Source organism: Leguminivora glycinivorella, chromosome 8 (genome assembly GCF_023078275.1).
Source record: "Leguminivora glycinivorella isolate SPB_JAAS2020 chromosome 8, LegGlyc_1.1, whole genome shotgun sequence".
NCBI lineage: Eukaryota > Metazoa > Arthropoda > Insecta > Lepidoptera > Tortricidae > Leguminivora > Leguminivora glycinivorella.
The window spans coordinates 12,069,197-12,091,513 of NC_062978.1; the positions used below are offsets into that span (position 1 = coordinate 12,069,197).

The 22,317-nt window shown below is 42.4% G+C and overlaps 2 protein-coding genes across 2 annotated transcripts in view; one reads left to right on the plus strand and one right to left on the minus strand.

Moving 5' to 3' along the window:
• LOC125228630 (centromere-associated protein E-like) overlaps nt 1-1,278 on the plus strand; it is a 34,159-nt gene extending 32,881 nt beyond the window's left edge. Inside the window, exon 28 of the mRNA XM_048133285.1 lies at nt 194-1,278. Within this exon, the coding sequence (XP_047989242.1) occupies nt 194-331 (138 nt within the window). The 3' untranslated portion in view covers nt 332-1,278. The remainder of the gene's footprint in view (nt 1-193) is intronic.
• A 1,282-nt stretch (nt 1,279-2,560) lies between these two features.
• LOC125228711 lies at nt 2,561-21,105 on the minus strand. Its single transcript, XM_048133369.1, has 27 exons — nt 20,796-21,105; nt 20,549-20,708; nt 19,500-19,716; nt 18,613-19,297; nt 18,167-18,346; nt 17,307-17,531; nt 16,669-16,855; nt 16,261-16,417; nt 15,880-16,036; nt 15,254-15,393; nt 14,877-15,001; nt 12,879-13,049; nt 12,563-12,649; nt 12,405-12,491; nt 12,247-12,333; nt 12,089-12,175; nt 11,931-12,017; nt 11,773-11,859; nt 11,615-11,701; nt 11,453-11,543; nt 10,469-10,810; nt 6,561-6,708; nt 6,110-6,189; nt 5,600-5,732; nt 4,928-5,014; nt 4,096-4,226; nt 2,561-3,564 (listed from the first exon to the last, which is right to left on the minus strand). The coding sequence occupies exons 1-27, from the start codon at nt 20,993-20,995 to the stop codon at nt 3,422-3,424; spliced, it is 4,368 nt and encodes a 1,455-aa protein (XP_047989326.1). The 5' UTR covers nt 20,996-21,105; the 3' UTR covers nt 2,561-3,421.
• Nucleotides 21,106-22,317: the final 1,212 nt, after the last annotated feature.

Genomic DNA, 22,317 nt, shown 5'->3' on the forward strand with positions numbered 1-22,317 from the left:
AATTCCCTGCTTTTACGATTTACAAGTGAGACAATAGGAAACAACACACTGAACATCATTTGCGGTGCGCCATCGACAATGTGCTAGCGGCGCCCTCTGCGCAGAATTTTGAATTATATCAGTGACCATTTTTGGACCAGTGGGACTAAAAATTATACTTCTGGCAATATACTTATTTCTATTACGTTTTCAGAACCAACACCTAACTGAAGTAATGAAAGAAAACCAGAAACTGAAGAAGATGAACGCGAAGTTAATAACCATTTGCAAGAAGCGAGGCAAGCCCCTCGGCGAGTCCAACCGAGAGAATGATGACCCGGAACTGGCGTAGGCTGAGTCCAGACCGGCCTTAGGGCTCATTGGGACGATGTGCGAACTCGCATGCGATTTTAGAGACATGTACTTCCAATTTAGATACATTCAGTTCAAATGCTGTGTTATGATGAATTTCGCATGCGAGATCTCACACCGTGTAAATCAACTCTGGTATTTATGGTGCTTAGTATTATAGGTATGTAAACTAAAGAAAAGTTACTATTTCACCAATGTCTGCGTCAAAGGCGCATATACTCTTAGTGTGTACGGCGGGGTTTGAGACTTAGAATCTCAGACTTGGTTATTATGTATGTATTCTGCCTGGAAGTATAAATATGTAAATGAAAATTCAGATTTTTGTTGCACAATATTTTCGAACAATACGAATCCCAAGCCTCGTCGTATGTTAGTCACAAATTAAATTATACTCGGTTGTGGCACTTTGCTACGCCTTTACTAACTATTAAACATTTTATTAAACATAATTTTGATATGTCAATATTTTGCTTTTTAGTTCGAAAAGTTGTTTTTAACTAAAATTAACACCACAAACGTGTTGATAATATTATTTGCATGACCAAATATTTACAATGATTCTAATATTGATTATAATAATGTATCATTTTTGGGAAGCACAATATGAGGCTATCCCGTCACACAACGGTCATTAAAAATAAATTGATTGGAAATTGAAGACTGAATGTTAATTGACATTCCAGAAGCATTTAGCTATGGACAGGCCGATCTGTTAGCTTCGTTTGTGATTACTTTGACTGAACGTCTAGAACGAGTTGGTGCCATTGTAGGTATTTTGTAGTGTTTAGTCCGTTTACCTGTGTTTAAATGGTACAATAATTAGTATTATATTAGTGTACTTAATTTGATGTGCCTATAGAGATTTAGAATGCTCTGGAAGCAACACTGACGTTTTATTGCATGAACATAGTTGTATTTTCATATGAGCCAAACTATCTTTTGATGTTGACGCCACGATTGTCGCCTTATTCTTGAATTCGTAAGAATGTTTCAACTGCAACCATTATTCGATACGTACTTCCAAATATACCTAAATAGGCTGAGTCCAGTCAGCAGCATGATCTGAATTTATCATACTGATTTCTGACATTTGTGACGGCGACACCAATATGAATATGAATCGAGCACAAAAATAATGTGATAGCCTAAAGTTAGCAATTAGCATGTTAGTATCTGTGATTGGGTGGTTGCCTATTGTACCTAATAATTTCCCAGCATTTTTTTTAGCAATGTAAATATCGGCCAATTAACTTTTGGTAGAAAAAAACTGCGTATTTTATCTCGGGGAATCAATAAGGCACCTTTTCTACCACTAGCACTCAATGTTATAAAACGTAATTATGTAGCCATCACCACAATTTATGTTAATAATGGCAATAAATAAATGAATCTTAATTAACGCACAATAATAACATTTGAATTATTCCTTAATTTGTACTATGTTCATTGTGTTAATAAATAATATGATATCACACCGATGTTTTATTCTGCGAAATGAGTATTCATTACTCGACTACGACCGTAGTTCATTATGTGTACATTTTTTCACCTTATTGCAACGAAGAAATGTACACATATTTATGAATCCGACTGTACGGAGAGTTATTACGACGAGTTTTACGTTTTCAGAACATAATTATGGCGTTTGAAGTTTCGAAATAGACTAGTAAAAATCACTATTTCGGAAAAGGCTTTTTCTTCCCCGCTAGAAGTCGCACTTCCTACTAGAGGAGGAATCAAAGTGACACTTTTCTATTCTAGAATACTACTGTTGGTAAGTATAAACAATAGTACATTGTGTCTAGGGAGCTATTTGCAAGGAGGACATAAATTGAATCCTGCACGAAGCGAAAGATTCTATATTTGAATCGAGCGAGCGTAACTCTTTCATAAGCTTAGCTCTTCCATTTCTCTTTGGCCGCCGCCATATGCAACGGTGTTCCAAAACGTCATCAACAAAAAAATAAACCTTTTATAGGTTGAGTATTGACTTCGGGCAGGCAAGCATGGTCGCGCGATAAAATAAATGATAAAACGATGATGATGGGCTGATGTTTTCTCATTTATCGCGCGACCATGCTTGCCTACCAAGTTATCGGGAGGCACGGCACTGCCCTCGCCAAGTTGAGCGCGAAGCAAACACTGCCGTACCATCCTTTACTGGAACCATTTCACCGCATTGTCAGTGAAATAAAATTAAAATATAATATGAGAACAGACATTATTTTATTCACAATTAAACTTAAACAATACATCACAAGCCTAGTTTAACATGACATGAATACTTAAAGATCATACATTTAACAATAAAAAAGTGTGTTTGAAAAAGTACAAGTAGATAAAAAAATAGGAAATTGAATCCTCCTTAATATTTTAACATACATATACATGTGTACGTTAATAAAAACAATTATAAATAAAAACCTCATAGGTATTTTAGAGCATTAACACTTATGATATGGATGTTTATATACAATCCGACAAGAAACAGTACACAGCGCCACTAGGCTTCAACGGGCAACACAGAGTTCAAATTTATATTATAAAGAGTATAACTAGAAACTCCTAAGACCCCCGGTACCATCCGGTGAAAGTTTACATATTCAAAAAATCTATTTATAACTTTCAATGAATACCAGAGTTCCAAAACAGAACAATATTTTTTCTTCTTTTTTTGCCGCGTTGGTGGGCCTGAATCGAAATCTTAAAGTATTGACACAAGGCCAACGCCACAGAAAGTATCTGCATGAAAGAGTTCAGTTTTCTTGTGTATCGCAGGTTATGTTACTCTGTTATTCATTAACAGAGTTCCAAATTCAATAACAAAACTTTTGCAAAGCTTTTGGGTCTCAGGAGGCCAGAAGTACACAGGAATGGACAGTTAAATTTATACAAGTACATATCATATTCAGGAATCCGTCAGTACGGGTCCTTCCCACCAGGTTGATATACCAAATTGTCAGTGTACCACCGAAAACAACTTAATAGGAGTAACCCGCCAGTATCGCCACCAGGATGTCTGTACAATATGCGGTTCGCGTTCTAGACGCATCGCGCGACTTTTAAAAACCTATTCATTATCATCTTTCCCGTTGTCTCCGTTAGCACCTCCGATGCTCTGCACCTCTCGCAAGAACAACTCGGCCCTGGAAGGCAGCATCTTGTCGAGTTCCGTCGCCACGTCAGGACACCCAGGGGTGTTCAGCGTCCTACCTTTGAATAGACAAGAATTAAGGTTAGCGAGGGAGCTCTATTACACAACATTCAGAAACGTATAGAATGTAAAGGGATATGTGCTAAGGCGGCATTGCGTGGTCCTCGCGATGTGGACTCGAGTCCTAGTGATTTAAGCATAATTCGGGTAACAAGGGGTTTCCCAAATTACATTTCGGTGACTTACAAAGCCGCAATCATTTGAAAACCAGCAGTTTTGTAAAATATAGAAAGCTATTTATATAACGAATCGCTTGATGGTAAGCAGTTGCTGCGGCCAGCGTACTCTCGTGTTGTAGTACCTACCTAGTGCGTATTCTATTATTTGACCCTTTAACCGCCCGAAATATACCTTTGTACAACGTCCACCTCATTTTGCCGAAGTCTGGTAATAAGACAAATATCCGTCTAACTTCGTACTGGCAGCCAGCTCGATAAAAAAATCTAAGTGGTTAAAAATTTACCACAGTTAGACTCTTGCTTTATGTGACATAAGAACCACACACACACACACCTGTGATACCTACGTACCTATGAGGTTGTCAGCAAGGATGGTCTGTCCGGCGGCGCGCGCGAGCTCCGCGGCGAGGCTCAGGTTGTCGGTGTGGGGGCACTTGCTGAGGCACGTCGCCGCCTCCAGCAGGTTGCCCAGGGCGAGGTGGCTGCAAACGAGATACTTCATAATTGAACAAATATTAGTTATTTGTTATACCCCCTTGTATATTGTTCAAAGTTGTATTTTAACGCCGAGTGTGGAATTGAAAAACGAGCTAGTGAAAGGATTCTATAGTTGAACCACGAGCGCAGCGAGTGGTTCGAGAATAGAATCCTGAACTTGCGAGTTTTTTAACACACGAGAAGTAAAATACATTTGCACCCGAGTGTAACACAAAATTTTTCCCCTCACTATAGCGAGGAAACTACAACGCAAAAAATGCGTTTATCACTGCTTCCAGTAGTTCCACAGGTGGTAAATACTACTACTTACTAGATTCACCTACTTTTATCAATTTTAAAACAGTTAATTTGACTTTATTCAAGGTCAAATTACTTTACTCACTAGTGGATAAAATGCGTTTTTACCCGCTGGTATTAAAGGACAAAACACGTGTTTCCGAGCTAGTGAGGGGAAAAAATAATTACATAGTAGATTATAGTTATAACTAGAGCATCAACTGGCGGTTTGCGATCTCTCGCGCGCGAGACCATACGCGACTTCATCAAGCGCGACTTCAAGTATGGACTCGCGCGCGACAGCGTCAGACCGTCTGACCCATTTTATGTCGAGAAAGTTGTATACTGTGATTCTAACTCATACTGAAGGTTCTGAAGCAATAAACAGACATAAAAACTAGGTACTGACCATACAGCAGCCATGTCGAACACTCCAGAGTGGAGGCAGTTCTTGGCCCATGACTGCAGGACTTCCTCTCCGATTGTGTCCATATATCTAAAAAACATATATTTATTACAAAGGATGAGCTGTACGCGTATTTATATAGGCACACCGTGAGCCTGAATAACCCGAAAGATTTTAACAGTGTATTCCTGGCCACATTTAGAAACTATAATGTCATATAAATGTCTGCGTTTTTCTTGATATCGCCTAGTTTCAGAGTTATTACCAATTGACAAAAAAAAATATTATTGTACAAAAGGCCCTTTTAACGGCGTTGATGTCATTATGGAGAATAGTCTCACTATCCTCATTAATAGATGTCAAAAAGTGAGGAGAAAAATCTTTCAAAAAATTCGATTTTTAGAAAAAATGTTAAAACTCATTTTAAGTTCCAGTATTATGAATAATATTGACTTTTTATGTGAAAATACATTCAAAAATAGTTAAAAAAAATTGTCCGAAAATTACAAAAGTCTTATAATATTTTTTGTTTGTTTTTACATCAAAAATGCGTGGTTAAAATCTTTCGGGTTATTCAGACCCACGGTGTATATGTATATCTTTTGTCGACGAAATGTCATACAGTAATATAGTCGTGTTTGGAATATTTATATAATGCAAAGTAGTATACTATACCTTATCCGGCACAGCAAATAGGCCTCCTTGTACAGTTTATTCTCGACGAGGGTCTTCACCGCACCGATTACGTCCTGCAGACTCAGCATCGTCAGAACCTTGCGGTACACGGGCCCGCCGTAGTTCTTGTTCACTAAGACACACGTTTAATAAATTACACTAAGGGCCAGTTGCATCAAACACAGTTAACAGACACATCATCGTCACAGAGGTCTATGGAACTTCTCATACAATAACATTTAGCGAACGTTTTGACGGCGACAGACGGTTTTTTTTAATACCACGTCGGTGGCAAACAGGTATACGGCCCGCCTGATGGAAAGCGGTTACCGTAACCTATGGAGGCTTGGAACTCAAGAGGTGTCACATGCGCGTTGCCGCCCCATTAGAAACTTTTACACTCTTTTTTTGAAGAACCCCATACTGTAGTTCATCGGGAATACCTCTGCAGGGAGACGGAGAGGAGGGAAAGAGAGAGAGGAGGGGAGGGAGAAGAGAGAGACTACTTACCGACTAATTTCTCTTCCTCGCCGTTAGCGACGAGTCGATCTATTTGAGCCAAATACAATTTACACGCGTCTTTCCAGTACCTGGAATCAAACATGACAATTGTCATCAATCTAATCAGAAACATTTTCTTCTTTTTATTGCCGCGTTGGTGGGTCTGCCAACTTGTGGCCTGAATCGAAGTCATAAAGTATTGACACAGGGCCAACGCCACAGAAAGTATCTACATGAAAGAGTTCAGTTTTCTTGTGTATTGCAGGTTATGCCATCTTGTAGGATGCTTGGAAGCTTAAAATTAACATTGAGCTCAATAAATAGTGTGTTTATGCAGGTTCCCTCCCCTATATGATTTCAAGTTCATGAACGACAAGTGTGTGTGTTTGTTTGTTGTAGTGTGCGTGCATGAGCGAGTACGTGGTGTGTGGTGTGTGATGTGTGTATGTGTGCGTCTCACTTGGAAGAGACGCCGGGCGCGAGGCTCAGCAGGTAGGGACAGAGCAGGTCGCGCTCGGCGGCGAGGCGCAGCGCCGCATCAATATGTCCGCGCAGCACGCACAGCACTAGCCATGATTCAGTATTGCCCACGCGCAGGTGATGCTCCACTGTAAACATTACATTGTATTATTTCAACTGGTAAGTATATGTTGTCTCCTCTTTACACGAAATAATGATTATTAAAACATAAGTAACATTTTTATAATACCGTTTGTATCAACTACATTTTTTTTTATAGGCAGAATGGTTGTCGACTTGCGGAAAATGCTCAATAAGCCCCCGCGTCGCGTCGTCCGGGGCAAACGACGCAACGGAGCCACGCTGTTTCGTCGTCGCCCAAATCAATTGTTTAGTTATAATACTTTTATTCTTTGTAATGTTTTTTTTTATGTTCTTATTTACTGTTTTTTTTTTTATTATTTTATTTCATGACGCATTGGATTTATCTGTAATGTCATTGAAATATGTTTTCAAATAAATAAATAAATAAAACTAACTATCAACTACGTAAAGTGGGTCCCTTTACTATTTGACTGCTATTGACATGAGTGTCATGACTCAATTCGCCGGACGATATCAGAATGTAAGAAGTATAAGGGGTGTAAGGGGGGCCCAAGCAACATCTTTCGGGCTCCAAGTCATCCTCACCTGCTCGCGGTGCACCCTGCTAAACAACAAACGAGGCTCTGACGACCCACCAACCCGCAGTGGACCAGCGTGGTGGGCTTATGGTCCAAATCCCCCTCATGACTGACGACTCCCCGTTACGGCCCCGAGTGCCCGGCATAAGGGGTGCTAAGAATCCCCGGGCGGCGGTTTCCCACAAAACTAATTTATCGACCCATGCGAGAAAAACGGACACCGATACGCTTCATGTTTTAACCTACAACGTCCGCACTTTAATGAGAGAAGAGCGCCTTCTAGAATTGGAACTCGCCTTAAAAGAGATTAAGTGGGACGTTGTGGGTCTATCAGAGGTTCGACGACAGGGCGAACAAACCGTGGAACGCGATGACAATGTTTTCTACCACTTCGGAACAGCCGGCGGACAGTACGGGGTTGGTTTCCTCGTCAAAAAGAAGTGGAAGGATAACATTATGGAATTCTCGGGCTATTCCGATAGAGTGGCTGTGTTGAAATTAAGTATATCCCAAAACCATACTCTGACCCTAATCCAGGCCTACGCACCAACTTCTTCGCATAGCGATGACGAGGTAGAAGAGTATTACGACTTGCTGAACAGAGCTTGCGATGAAAACCGAGGAACATGGACCATGATCCTCGGTGATTTCAACGCCAAAGTCGGAGTAAGGACTGAATTGGATAACACCGACATCGTCGGACCACACGGCCTTGGTAGCAGAAATGATCGTGGTGCTCGGCTTATCCAATTCGCCTTCGGACAAAGCATGAGCATAAGTAATACCTTCTATCTCAAGAAACCTCAACGTCGCTGGACCTGGATCGCGCCAAATGGAAACGTTAAAAACGAAATAGATTTTGTCCTTACAAATAACAAGAGTATAATAACAGACGTATCCACTATAAACAAATTTAAATTTAGTTCCGACCATAGACCAGTGAGGGTAAAGATTAAATTTAATATTAAAATCCATCGCAAAAAACTATTTCTGAAAAAAATAAAACAGTTAAGCAGAGACACGCTCATTTCCAATTATGATCAATTCAACCTCGAGTTACAAAACAGTTTTGACGCATTCAATAATAACATAGATACTCATCCCGATGTTCATGTACAGTATGACACCATTATTAACTGTTTAAAATCAGCTAGCAGCAAAATAAAACCAAGTCGAAAAAATAACAATAAATTGACAAAGGATACGATACAGTTAATAGAAGATCGAGAACGCCACAAATACATCAGGGAACAATATAATACAATTGATAAACAGGTTAAAAGAAGTATCAGGCGCGATATCCGGAATTTCAACACGAGGCTAGTCGAAGTAGCACTGACAACACATTCATCTCTCCGAACAGCCAAACAAGGTATTAATAAGGAAAAACCCTGGATAACCAGTCTTCGCGACGAAAACGGGATAAAATGCAGCAGTAGAGACCAAATAACGGACATATGCACCAAATACTACAAAAATCTGTATTCCTCCGACACATTATCAACACCGTCCATTGAAAGACCACCCTGCCCAGAAAATATCCCCCTATAACCGGTGGCGAAGTTAACGCAGCTCTCAAGAGCATGAAGTATCTGAAGAGCCCTGGGGATGACGGTGTAACAACTGAAGCACTTAAAGCTGGAAAAATAACCCTGTTGCCATATTTAACGAATCTATTCAACTCAATTCTGTACAGCGGTAAAGTCCCTTCCAAATTATGCCACTCAAATATAGTACTTCTGCACAAGAAAGGCGATAAGTCAGACATCAATAATTACAGGCCCATTAGTTTAACCTCTCATATCTACAAATTATTTATAAAAGTCATAGAGAACAGAATTGCCCCACTGCTGGATAAACATCAGCCACCAGATCAAGCCGGTTTCCGTCCGAGTTTCTCAACAACAGACCACCTCCATACTATAAACCAATTAATAGAAAAGTCCAACGAGTTCAACGTGCCTCTATATCTTGCTTTTGTAGACTATAGCAAAGCCTTTGACAGCATCAAACACTCCGCTATAATTTCCGCCATGCACAACCAAGGTGTAGATCCAAGGTACGTTGAACTTGTTGGAACGATTTATAATAATAGCACGGCAGCCATTAAATTGCACGCACCTGGTCCTATTTTTAAAATAGAGAAAGGCGTTAAACAGGGTGACCCGCTGTCTCCTAAACTGTTCACCAGTTGCTTGGAGGAGGTTTTTAAAAAGCTGGCGGTCTCTTGGGAGGGTTCGGGCATTGTTGTCGGTAATAACCGGTTAACTAACCTGCGTTTTGCCGATGACATTGTCCTCTTTTCCCATACAGCATCTCAATTGCAACACATGCTCCAAGATCTCAGCACAGCGAGCCTTGAAGTTGGACTCACAATGAACAGAGCAAAAACTAAGTTAATGACCAATCGGGCAAAACATGGGGTCACGGTAGATGGGCAGGATATACAGTATGTTGATGAGTACATTTACTTGGGCCAGATAGCTTCCTTCGAAAACAGGCAAATCATAGAAGTCAATAGACGTATTGATAATGCCTGGAAGAGCTTCTGGTCCATGAAGGCGCTAATGAAGGGTAACCTTCCTCTGTGTCTCAAGCGCAAACTCATCGACATGTGTATCCTACCTATCCTAACCTATGGCGCTCAAACGTGGTCACTAACAGAAGCTCTAAAGTCCAAACTCAAGATCTGCCAGCGAGCGATGGAGCGCAGTATACTGGGTGTTCGCAGAACTGATCGAATCAGAAACACGGAACTGCGCTCCAGAACTCGAGTTGCAGATGTAGGTGTCAAGACCGCTACGCTTAAGTGGAACTGGGCTGGACATGTCTGCCGCATGCACCCTGAACGGTGGGCCAAAATGGTTACCGAGTGGGACCCACGGAACACCGTGGAGGGTGCAGGCCGGGGTTCAGGCAGACCGAAAAAGAGATGGCGGGACGACTTGAACGCATTTTATCCAAGCTGGCAAAATTACGCACATGACAGGGTTGAGTGGAAGAAGCGAGGGGAGGCCTTTGCCCAGCAGTGGGACACTACAGTAGGCTAATAAAAAAAAAAAAAAAAAAAAAAAAGAAGTATAAAGTGACTGCGTTTGTCCAGTCCAGTCAGTGGGCCCGTGTACTTTCATAAACATTCCATATTTGCAATTCGTTTTAACAAATCTCTAAAAGATACTAATTTGAATAGCCGATACGCAATAACTTTCCTTAAAATAAGACTTACTTTCCATATCGAATATTTCATTAACCTCCTTCGAATTCCCGAACATCTTGATATAATCGAGATCATATTCCTCAGTATTCTCAACAGCCGTCTCCAAATTCTTCTTTACCATGAAATTGTGGAGCAACCTCTTGGCTCCCTTCGTCTTTGGCTTTTGCATCTGTTTAGTGATGGTTGGGAGCAGGAACTTCTTGGAAATCTTCACTTTCGATTCTAAGGTGGCCGCTACACCGTTGCTTTCGGTGTCTGCAGTTTCGGAATCTTCGGCCGCGGCTTCAGGTTTGATTTCCTTTTTGTCTTTCTTTTTCTTCTTGTCTTTCTTCGGCGCTTCTTCTTTCGTTTCTATCATAAGAAAATAATTTTATTAGAGAGTAGACAGTAGTGTTAAGTGTTAGAATACACCATTGGGTGGGTTCACAGACGGAACGTTATTTTCGGGAAATGGACCTGCCCCGGACTTGGAACGTCTACATTCAGCTTAGCAAGGACATTGCCGCCGGGCGTTGCTTTCTCTCTCTGACCTCTGATAAATTTCAATCCTTTATTCGCTATTAAATTCTAGTTAATTTGTTGTACGAGTAACTCTATAAATTCACATTTTACCAACTTTGCAAACGTTCTAAAGTTATAAATATGAGCACCTCAACTACCTCAGTTTAGAGCTTCAGTTGCTTTTAGCTGCAGTCTATAAAGCGATGTGGTCGATCTTCACTAGTTCTCGACGCCTCAGCAGGGTGTTGCGGTGGTGCGGCAGGCGCCCTACCTATAAGCTAGGTGCTACAGTCTGTAGAGCAAGGTGGTTGATCGTCATTTGTCCTCGACCTACCTACGTAAGCCTCGGAGGTGTGCCGGCGCGCGTCCCACAGCCGCAGACAGCAGTCGGCGCCGCCGGACAGCACGTGGTGCGAGAGCGCGGCCTACCTGTAAGCTAGGTGCTACAGTCTGTAGAGCAAGGTGGTTGATCGTCATTTGTCCTCGACCTACCTACGTAAGCCTCGGCGGTGTGCCGGCGCGCGTCCCACAGCCGCAGACAGCAGTCGGCGCCGCCGGACAGCACGTGGTGCGAGAGCGCGGCCTACCTGTAAGCTAGGTGCTACAGTCTGTAGAGCAAGGTGGTTGATCGTCATTTGTCCTCGACCTACCTACGTAAGCCTCGGCGGTGTGCCGGCGCGCGTCCCACAGCCGCAGACAGCAGTCGGCGCCGCCGGACAGCACGTGGTGCGAGAGCGCGGCCTACCTGTAAGCTAGGTGCTACAGTCTGTAGAGCAAGGTGGTTGATCGTCATTTGTCCTCGACCTACCTACGTAAGCCTCGGCGGTGTGCCGGCGCGCGTCCCACAGCCGCAGACAGCAGTCGGCGCCGCCGGACAGCACGTGGTGCGAGAGCGCGGCCTACCTGTAAGCTAGGTGCTACAGTCTGTAGAGCAAGGTGGTTGATCGTCATTTGTCCTCGACCTACCTACGTAAGCCTCGGCGGTGTGCCGGCGCGCGTCCCACAGCCGCAGACAGCAGTCGGCGCCGCCGGACAGCACGTGGTGCGAGAGCGCGGCCTACCTGTAAGCTAGGTGCTACAGTCTGTAGAGCAAGGTGGTTGATCGTCATTTGTCCTCGACCTACCTACGTAAGCCTCGGCGGTGTGCCGGCGCGCGTCCCACAGCCGCAGACAGCAGTCGGCGCCGCCGGACAGCACGTGGTGCGAGAGCGCGGCCTACCTGTAAGCTAGGTGCTACAGTCTGTAGAGCAAGGTGGTTGATCGTCATTTGTCCTCGACCTACCTACGTAAGCCTCGGCGGTGTGCCGGCGCGCGTCCCACAGCCGCAGACAGCAGTCGGCGCCGCCGGACAGCACGTGGTGCGAGAGCGCGGCCTACCTGTAAGCTAGGTGCTACAGTCTGTAGAGCAAGGTGGTTGATCGTCATTTGTCCTCGACCTACCTACGTAAGCCTCGGCGGTGTGCCGGCGCGCGTCCCACAGCCGCAGACAGCAGTCGGCGCCGCCGGACAGCACGTGGTGCGAGAGCGCGGCCTACCTGTAAGCTAGGTGCTACAGTCTGTAGAGCAAGGTGGTTGATCGTCATTTGTCCTCGACCTACCTACGTAAGCCTCGGCGGTGTGCCGGCGCGCGTCCCACAGCCGCAGACAGCAGTCGGCGCCGCCGGACAGCACGTGGTGCGAGAGCGCGGCCTACCTGTAAGCTAGGTGCTACAGTCTGTAGAGCAAGGTGGTTGATCGTCATTTGTCCTCGACCTACCTACGTAAGCCTCGGCGGTGTGCCGGCGCGCGTCCCACAGCCGCCGACAGCAGTCGGCGCCGCCGGACAGCACGTGGTGCGAGAGCGCGGCCTACCTGTAAGCTAGGTGCTACAGTCTGTAGAGCAAGGTGGTTGATCGTCATTTGTCCTCGACCTACCTACGTAAGCCTCGGCGGTGTGTCGGCGCGCGTCCCACAGCCGCAGACAGCAGTCGGCGCCGCCGGACAGCACGTGGTGCGAGAGCGCGGCCGGCGCCGCCCACGCCGCGCCCAGCGCCGTGCCGCCGTGCCCGCCGAATATCGACACGCAAGTGCCCGAGGTTACGTCCCATACCTGACCGAAAACAACGGTTAACTCTTTCAAAGGGCTGGGAAACGGTTTCTTTAACCTTTAATTTGGCAGTGTTTAAATGGGCATACGACATCTTTGACCCTCTTTTTTTTTTCTAACCAAAACTTTCAGTATTATTTAGTAGTAAGTCTTGAACGCACGACCATGGAATTGAATTTTACATGGACCGAATTAAGGGTTAAAGGGTTAATGATATATCCATCATGTGCTGAACAGCACATGATGGATATATCATTCGCGAGACAGTCCACCCGTCTTTTTTTAATTATTTAGAGTGCCATTAAAATTATATATCTATCAGTGGCGTGGCGTGAAAATTTTCGTTGATAAAGCCGGAGGGGTTTTCGGGATCTGTTTTCTATGAACTTCTACAGATACTGGAGAATTTTCGGGAACCCGTAGGGAATCGAGTTGTATCGACGCCCCGCCACTGATACCTATTCAACCTTATGACACGAACATTAGATCCAATGACGTGTTTTATAACTGTAAGTACACACTTACTATTTAAGTGATAATGACATCAAGGAAAACATTTGTAACGAAGAAAATCAAACAATATCCATAATTTCATTTCCCACCGTTACAATCGAATAGAAATAGAACAGATCCAACAAAAAAAACCGGCCAAGAGCGTGTCGGGTCACGCTTAGTATAGGGTTCCGTAGTTTTCCGTATTTTTCTCAAAAACTACTGAACCTATCAAGTTCAAAACAATTTTCCTAGAAAGTCCTTATAAAGTTCTACTTTTGTGATTTTTTTTCATATTTTTTAAACATATGGTTCAAAAGTTAGAGGGACGCACTTTTTTTTCCTTTAGTTAGGAGCGATTATTTCCGAAAATATTAATATTATCAAAAAACCGGCCAAGAGCGTGTCGGGCCACGCTCAGTGTAGGGTTCCGTAGTTTTCCGTATTTTTCTCAAAAACTACTGAACCTATCAAGTTCAAAATAATTTTCCTAGAAAGTCTTGATAAAGTTCTACTTTTGTGATTTTTGTCATATTTTTTAAACATATGGTTCAAAAGTTAGAGGGGGGGGGGACGCACTTTTTTTTCCTTTAAGAGCGATTATTTCCGAAAATATTAATATTATCAAAAAACGATCTTAGTAAACCCTTATTCATTTTTAAATACCTATCCAACAATATATCACACGTTGGGGTTGGAATGAAAAAAAATATCAGCCCCCACTTTACATGTAGGGGGGGTACCCTTATAAAACATTTTTTTCCATTTTTTATTTTTGCACTTTTTTGGCGTGATTGATATACATATTAGTACTAAATTTCAGCTTTCTAGTGCTAACGGTTACTGAGATTATCCGCGGATGGACGGACGGACGGACGGACGGACAGACACATGGCGAAACTATAAGGGTTCCTAGTTGACTACGGAACCCTAAAAACGATCTTAGTAAACCCTTATTCATTTTTAAATACCTATCCAACAATATATCACACGTTGGGGTTGGAATGAAAAAAAATATCAGCCCCCACTTTATATGTAGGGGGGGGTACCCTAATAAAACATTTTTTACAATTTTTTATTTTTGCACTTTGTTGGCGTGATTGATATACATATTGGTACCAAATTTCAGCTTTCTAGTGCTAACGGTTACTGAGATTATCCGCGGACGGACGGACGGACGGACAGACAGACAGACATGGCGAAACTATAAGGGTTCCTAGTTGACTACGGAACCCTAAAAAGGAACAGGCACATCAACCTTCAAAATTTTGATTGCTGTGCGACTATAATATGTTTTGTTATTGTATAATAATTCATACAATCACAATAATGCCTTACCCTCACGGTGCCATCGTGCGAAGTGGACAACAGTCTCATATCATAATGCGGACTCCACGCCACTTGCAAAACAGTGTTCGTGTGTCCTATGAGTCTCTTGAATTCAATCAACTTCGGCTGGTTTTCTGGCGAAAATAATACACAAAGAAATATTAGATACTAGTTATTATTTACAGGAAGGGACACTGATCCAAGTCGTATAAAATTATACCTTATGAATGAAAAGAACCGTCAGAAATCAAGTCACATAATCTATTTACTAATCCTTATTTTCAAATTGGCCAAACCTTACATTAAATTACTAAAAATAGGATTGTTTCACTATTAATACTAGTTATTATGCCAATCCCTGTTATTCAAATTCTTAAGAAACTCACCTTCCTTATCGATATACTCTAATATAACGACTGCGTTCGCCTTGTCCTGTGAGCACACGGCGATCAAATTCTTATGCGGAGACTCCTCGTTGGCGAAAGACGTCTGCTGCGGGTGCCATTCGATGGTGTGGATCATTTTACTGTAAGAAAATTAAATAAATGTACAATATTGTAGAGGCCAGTAAAAGAGATATTCATAAATAAGTTCCGATTTTGTCGGACAATGCGAAGCAGAATTTCATAAAAAATTATATTAAAATTTTACAGGTGTAAATCAAGAAAACAGTCAGTCTCTAAGGGTCTCCTCAAACTTATCGACGCGGAATCGGCTTTCGCCGATCAAAATCGTTCGTTAGTATGAACATGCGTACGCATGCGTTAAGCGACGACGAAGCGTAACGGCCCAGCCACGACATTGATCTAAGCGCGACAGCGGTGAGCGGCAGCCATAGGTGCGAATGAAAAGTCCCATCGCTGTGTCTCGCTCCAATGTATGGCCGCCGCTCACCGCTGTCGCGCTTAGACCGATGTCGTGGCCGGGCCGTAAGCGTCTTCATACTAACGAGCGATTTTTAGTCGGCTAGAGTCGATTCCGCGTCGATAGGTTTGGAAAAACCTTAACACACCTGCCCACGAAGGTGGCCGCCAGCAGCGTCGATTCTAATTCGCGTAGCAAGGCCACGCCGCCCGCGTCGCTGCCGACACACATGAGCCCGTCGCGCACGCGCACGGCCGTCACGCCCCACGAGGCGCCTTCCACTGACACCGGCACTGGAGTTCCCGCTGCAACATAAATATTAGATTAGGGATCGGATGGAAAGTCAGTTTTGTTAGATAACGAAACCTGTGAAAAACGTACTGGATTGTACACAAACGTTGAGAGTCTAAACGGGTGAGGTAAGAAGCGAGCATATTCAGCATATGCACACACTGCAACTATCTATCTCTGTGTGGGGTTTATCGAATTTTGGCTTTATAATAGATCGGTCCTTATAAAGAGTGCTTACATTCATCGGGGCGGTCTGTGCAGTAGGCCCTGAGCTCCTGACGCGCGGCTGCGTAAAGGCGTTCGGCGCCCCAGCCTAGCGCATACACGCCGCCTGACAGGCCCGAGCCAAGCGTGCGCGCCGGTCGTTCGCCCGATCCTGCCTCTATCAATCCCACCTGCAACACAATGGTTAATTGAAAATATACTATAGTACACTACACCCACGCCCACCCTTTATTACTATTTTGAATTGGTAATGAATATTAGTAAATCCTTAAGGACTACACGAAAGGTCAGAATGTTCTCTTTAGTAGGATACCAGGCTACTGTCACTTGGACCTGCACGTGCTGCCAGTAGGTGACGACTCGGCCGGCCGACAGTTCACCCTGCGCTTTAATGGTATCTATGTATTATGTAGCAGTTTACCCTAGATTCAGCAGTTCCAAACGCCAGCAAGTTCTCCTTGGTAGGATGCCAGGCTACTGTGAGCACTTTGCCTTGCACGTGCTGCCAGTAGGTGACGACCCGGCCGGCCGACAGCTTGCCCTCCGCTTCTTCAGACTCTTCGGCCGTCCACACGCGCACGGCGCCGTCGCCTACGCTCACCGCCACCCTGAGAATATGAACACACATATTTTTACTCATAAAATGTACGCTTGCGAATCTTTGTTATATTTTGTCTCTTTCTCTACAGATAGTAACGGCTCAGTTGCGACATCACGCGGCGCCGGCGATGGCGAATGGGGTCTATAGGTTGAAGCGAGACACGGCAAGTTTCATTCCCACTTATGACCGCTGCACGGAGTCGTGGCTGGTTTGCGACGGATAGGAATTAGGACAAACAAAAGAATATGGTATTTGCTCACCCAACGTTGTTGGCCCAGATCACGCAATGCAAGCCGCACTAATGTAGCTAAAAAGTAAAGACCAGCTGCGTTACTCACTTGTTTACGTCATAGTCGCGAACGAATGAGCGGTCCTGCGACGCGCTCTAAGCGACGGGCGAGGCGCTGTTCGCTCGACGAGCGTTAGTAGACACAGTGTAGACTAGACTCGTGACTAACTTGTTGACGTCATAGGGGCAGTACTGCACGTTGTAGACGAAGCCCCCGCACGTGTTGTACACGGCGGTGGAGCGGTCGCGCAGGCTGTAGCGGACGAGCGAGCGGTCCTGCGACGCGCTCCAAGCGACGGGCGAGGCGGTGTTCGCTCGACAAGCGTTGGTGGCCACGCAGTGTAAGCCGCGCTTGTGTAGGTTGTGAATCAGCTTTGTTACAAGCTTGTTCTTGCTGTTTCAGAAAACAAAAAACAAATGTTGAGTACCAACGGAACTCTTTCTTCTCTTAATATACATACATACATACATACAATCACGCCTGTATCCCATAAAGGGGTAGGCAGAACACATGAAACTACTAAAGCTTCAGTGCCACTCTTGGCAAATAAGGGGTTGAAAGAAAACGAAACTGTGACATTGCAGTGACAGGTTGCCAGCCTCTCGCCTACGCCACAATTTAACCCATATCCCATAGTCGCCTTCTACGACACCCACGGGAAGCAAGGGGGTGGTGAAATTCTTAACCCGTCACCACACAGGCAAATATCTCTAATATATATTCTCTTAATATTTAGTCGCATAATATTAACCGCCTGTTTCCTTAATACAAGCAGAAAAATGTAAACGCAGCTTTCCATCACAGAAGGATCAATATTCTAACCACAATAAGAAAACTCTTAATAGCAATTCTAGCAAAAACCCTTACTGCATACAATACAAAAGATCAAGGTATGAAACGGGACAAATGATTTATCCTCAATTGATATATTAATAAGGGAAATATAATAACTTACAACGTTTTAATGTCAGGCAAGCATTTTAAGATAGGCAGATAATGTTTTGCAAGCACTAAAAAAGTAATCATACCAATCAGGCTTCAATGGATTGCATTCCAACAACTGGTTCTTCCCATCAGCTATGAGCAGCAGCTCAGGCTGGCACCAAACCAGCGTGGCCCAGGAGTTCCTGAAGCGGCCTTGTTGCTTGCCGGCGCTCAACGCGCAGCTGGCCACGAGCTTGCCTGTCTTTGACCAGATGCGGACACCACTGGAAAATAGTGCATTTGATACAAATATCACAAGGGTGCCATATTACACATTTAAGGTCCATACATACTACATATTTAATGAAACTGAAAATTGAGTTCAAAAAAAATTGCCTAGATCTACATAGACAATAAATGATGACTGATAAGTTAAAAAAAAACTCTTTTTATTGGTCTTCATTATTATAAAATAAGAATATTCATATCATTAAATAACTGATTTACAATAAAACGAAAATGATAATTAGGATAAAAAAAAAATCTTTACCCATGTTTCCCAATTGTTGCTAACAAATGTTTATGCATGTGGACACTAGACACGGAACTAGATTCCTCTTGCTCCTCTTTACTATTGATTTCTTCATGACTAGAATCACTAATAACCTTACTACCACTAGGAACCTCTTCCTTTGGACCACTCTCACTGTTTAAATCACTTTTCTTCAATGCCTCTACTAATGACTCAATTGAGGGCTCTGGTTCATTCTTTTTCTTTAGTATGGCATCTTTAAGCTTCAAGCATTCAGTCAAATAATCATTCTGCTCATCGGGTTCCTTGATTTTTACTAATATATCCTCCGGTTGATATTTTTTATGACCAAATTCATCTGCTTCATGATCTTTATAAATATCAAACATGTCATCTTCAGGAACAACTACAAAATCTTCAAAACTATCTTGGGGAAGATCTTTTTTGATACCAGAAGTATTTTTTTCTTCTAGGTCCTCCTGCTGTCTAATTCTTTCCATTCTCTCAGAGGCACTATATTTCTGAGGCTCTTTTTGAGTTGCCCCTTTCTTTGGCTTCAACTTGCTAGGTTTTTCAGTAACAATGCCAGTTCTTTGGGATTCGTCAACGGATTTCCCAACTTGGACTTCATATTGAGGACACCAGCTCACATTCATGATTTCGTCATCCTGACTGCGTACTTTGTAGATAAGGCTGCCAGCACCTTCAATAAAATATAATAGAATCAGATAAATTTGCATTTAATTTTCATTACTAATCCACATTATATTTGCCAACTTACCAAGGATTCCTAAATTACAAAGGTATTTTAAAGTGTTTGATTTGTTTACAGTAATTTTAAAGTGTTTTTGACTTTGTTTGTGCATGCATATAGCCGATTCAAAATACCAAGTCTATGATCTTACCAGTCAAATCCACCACAAAAAGAACTCCCTGCTTGGTACCAATGGCCACATTTAACGTAATGTGGTGGGAGCAGGCCATGCAAGTTGGCTTGAACGTCTTTAGCATGTTATTGAATGTTTTCACCACATTGGCGTTTAGGTCCCATTTCACAATGTTGCCGAAACTGCCCACAGTTACAGCATACACCTCATTGCTGTACGCTACACCAATTATTTCCTGTGAATACCAAATCATTTTAATAATACTGTTACTTTAACATACAACCTGTTTTAATTGATTTCTTAAGGTTCAATACAACTAATTTCTCTAAGAAAATAGTGTCTTAACTGTTACTGTTATCAAGTGAAAAAAAATGGCTCAAGAAGCCTATCTTAACTTTTACGCTATCCTTTGTTTTGTCTCACACAGTGTAAATAATGTAAGGTGCATTAGGGTAATTCCGAAAGTTGTCTAATTTCGAAAGTCGCATAAAAATCACCATTATTTCTATCATATCAAGATTCCCCTTTCGAAATTACCCGATCATTTCTGTGTATTGCGACATGGCGATTGAATTGGAACGAGGCCAAGGCAGTGACTCAAGATAGAAAGGCATGGAAGGATCTTGTGGAGGCCCTATGCAACTATGGGGTGTCCTAGGACACCAATGTGATGAGCACTGATATTTCTTCCTGAGTCATGGATGTTTTCTATGTATATAAGTATTTATATATTATATATATTGTTGCCTGAGTACCCACAACACAAGCCTTCTTGAGCTTACCGTGGGCCTCAGTCAATCTGTGTAAGAATGTCCTATAATATTTATTTATTTATTATTTATATATTGAATCAACAAGAACAACAACCTTATATTTAGCTTGAGTAAAATTTTTCTCATTCTTAATAACTGACAAGTTTTGTGCCTGACTATAACTTTTAATCTGCAAGATTGAGAATTGTATCTTTGAGGGTAGATTACAAATGAGAAGATTAGGTAATTTACCCTTCTAAGATATTACCAAATTGTTAGCTCATTAGTTAATATCAATAAAATTTCAGCAAGTACCTCTTTTTCATGAGTGTGAATGTCATGACTAAGATTGGACTTGAATTTGATTCCACCGTTGGCATCCTCTAAACTCCATTGCTTTACAGAGCCACTTGCGCTTCCTGTCAGCAACAGCTTCTTCTCCGGCCATTCTGGTGAGATGTCTAAACTTACAATCCTGCATAAAATAAACAAAACAATAAAAAACAAATGTAATAAGAAAGAATATTTAATATAGCACACTACTTAATATCAAAGTTCTTACTTGTCCGGATGTGCTCGGTTTAAGACGTGTGCAGTATATTGCTCGGCACCTTCAACTACCCCATTCCCATCAGCTGGCACGGGTTTCAAGACACAAAGACTTTTGCTTGGACCGCCGTAAGCTAGCCAACCATCGTTGCTCACTACTAAACCTGATACTTGGAACCAGTTAGGTGAGGGAAAGAATACTGTTTCATCCATTTTTCGTAGCTAACAATAATTTCACAAACTTTTGTTAAGTTACAATGGCTACAAAGGCACATACAAAAATTTACGCGCGCTACAACCCGGTGCACAGCTGCACGCTTTTTTTGTTTTCCTTCAACGAACGAAATGAAGTGACAGTTGCACTGGTATGGAATGGGTATGGAGGATCAATAGTGCAAACACGTTTTATTTCAGCGTTTTTACTAAAAAATGGAATGGTTTCGAGGTACGTTCTGTGTTGTTCTTTGGCTCCCCACAGACAGTCTTAAAAATTCATAATCTTAAAAAAAACTTGTATGCAATCTGACAGTTCAAACTGACACTGACAAGACACTGACAGATCTGAACTGTCAGATTGCATACAAGTTTTTTTTAAGATTATGAATTTTTAAGACTGTCTGTGGGGAGCTCACTCGAACACTAGTGCTGCACTAGTGCTCCTAGTCAGGGACCAAACGACCTCTTTTACAAAAAGTCGTCGACATCTCTTCTAAATACCTAAAACAGGTATGGATGTGTTCCTCGTTATCTCCAGATTACGAATTGACCTGTTTTAGTTTAAGGAGGGGGGACGGGTTGAGAAAAAGGGGGGAGAAAGATGGCGGCCGACCATCATAGATATTTATTCACATCTCGAGTCCTATGGCACCAATCTGTTCGTGCAAGGTGTCGTTTGAAAGCTTATTAAACCTACTTTAATTGTTTTTAAATAACTATACTCATAAAAGTAACCGTTTACGAAATATTTGAAAATATGTGTTTTTTTATCGCGCATTAATTGCACAAGTACTAGAAAAAATGCGTCTAACTCAATAATAAATAACTTTACCGCAATTGATGTTATTATAAAATTTTCGCGTCTATTCATGCTCTTTCTAAAAATATATGTTTCATTGGTATATGATAATATATAACCATGTAATTACGAATTTGGTTTAGCAGGAGTCACTCTGCCCGGTCGCAGAAATGGGCGCTGACCGTAGTAAAGTATTCAATATTTTTGAGGTCCTATTTTACGGATCTATATGCGAGAGGTATCGTTTCAAAGCTAATTAAACCTACTATATTTTTTTATAAATAACTATAATCATAAAGGTAGCTGTTTAGAAAATATTTGAAAATATGTGTTTTATAGACCATGAGTCGCACAAGTACCTACTGGTAAAAAAGGCTTCTTAATCAATAAACAACAACTTTCCGGAATTGATGTTAGTATAAGATTTACGCGGAATTTCGTGTGCTTTCTAATAACATAAGTTTTATTGGTGTATGATATTATATAACCAAGTAATTACAAATATGGTTAAGTAGGGGCC

Bases quoted from the DNA above. Each gene is read 5' to 3' on its own strand.
- LOC125228711 (XM_048133369.1), bottom strand. From the start codon at position 20,995: ATGGATGAAACAGTATTCTTTCCCTCACCTAACTGGTTCCAAGTATCA. The intron at 15,394-15,879 runs GTGTGTTAAGGT...ATTTTCTTACAG, and splicing joins GCGGCCACCTTCGTGGGCAG to TAAAATGATCCACACCATCG. The intron at 6,190-6,560 runs GTGAGACGCACA...GTTTGATTCCAG, and splicing joins GCGCCCGGCGTCTCTTCCAA to GTACTGGAAAGACGCGTGTA.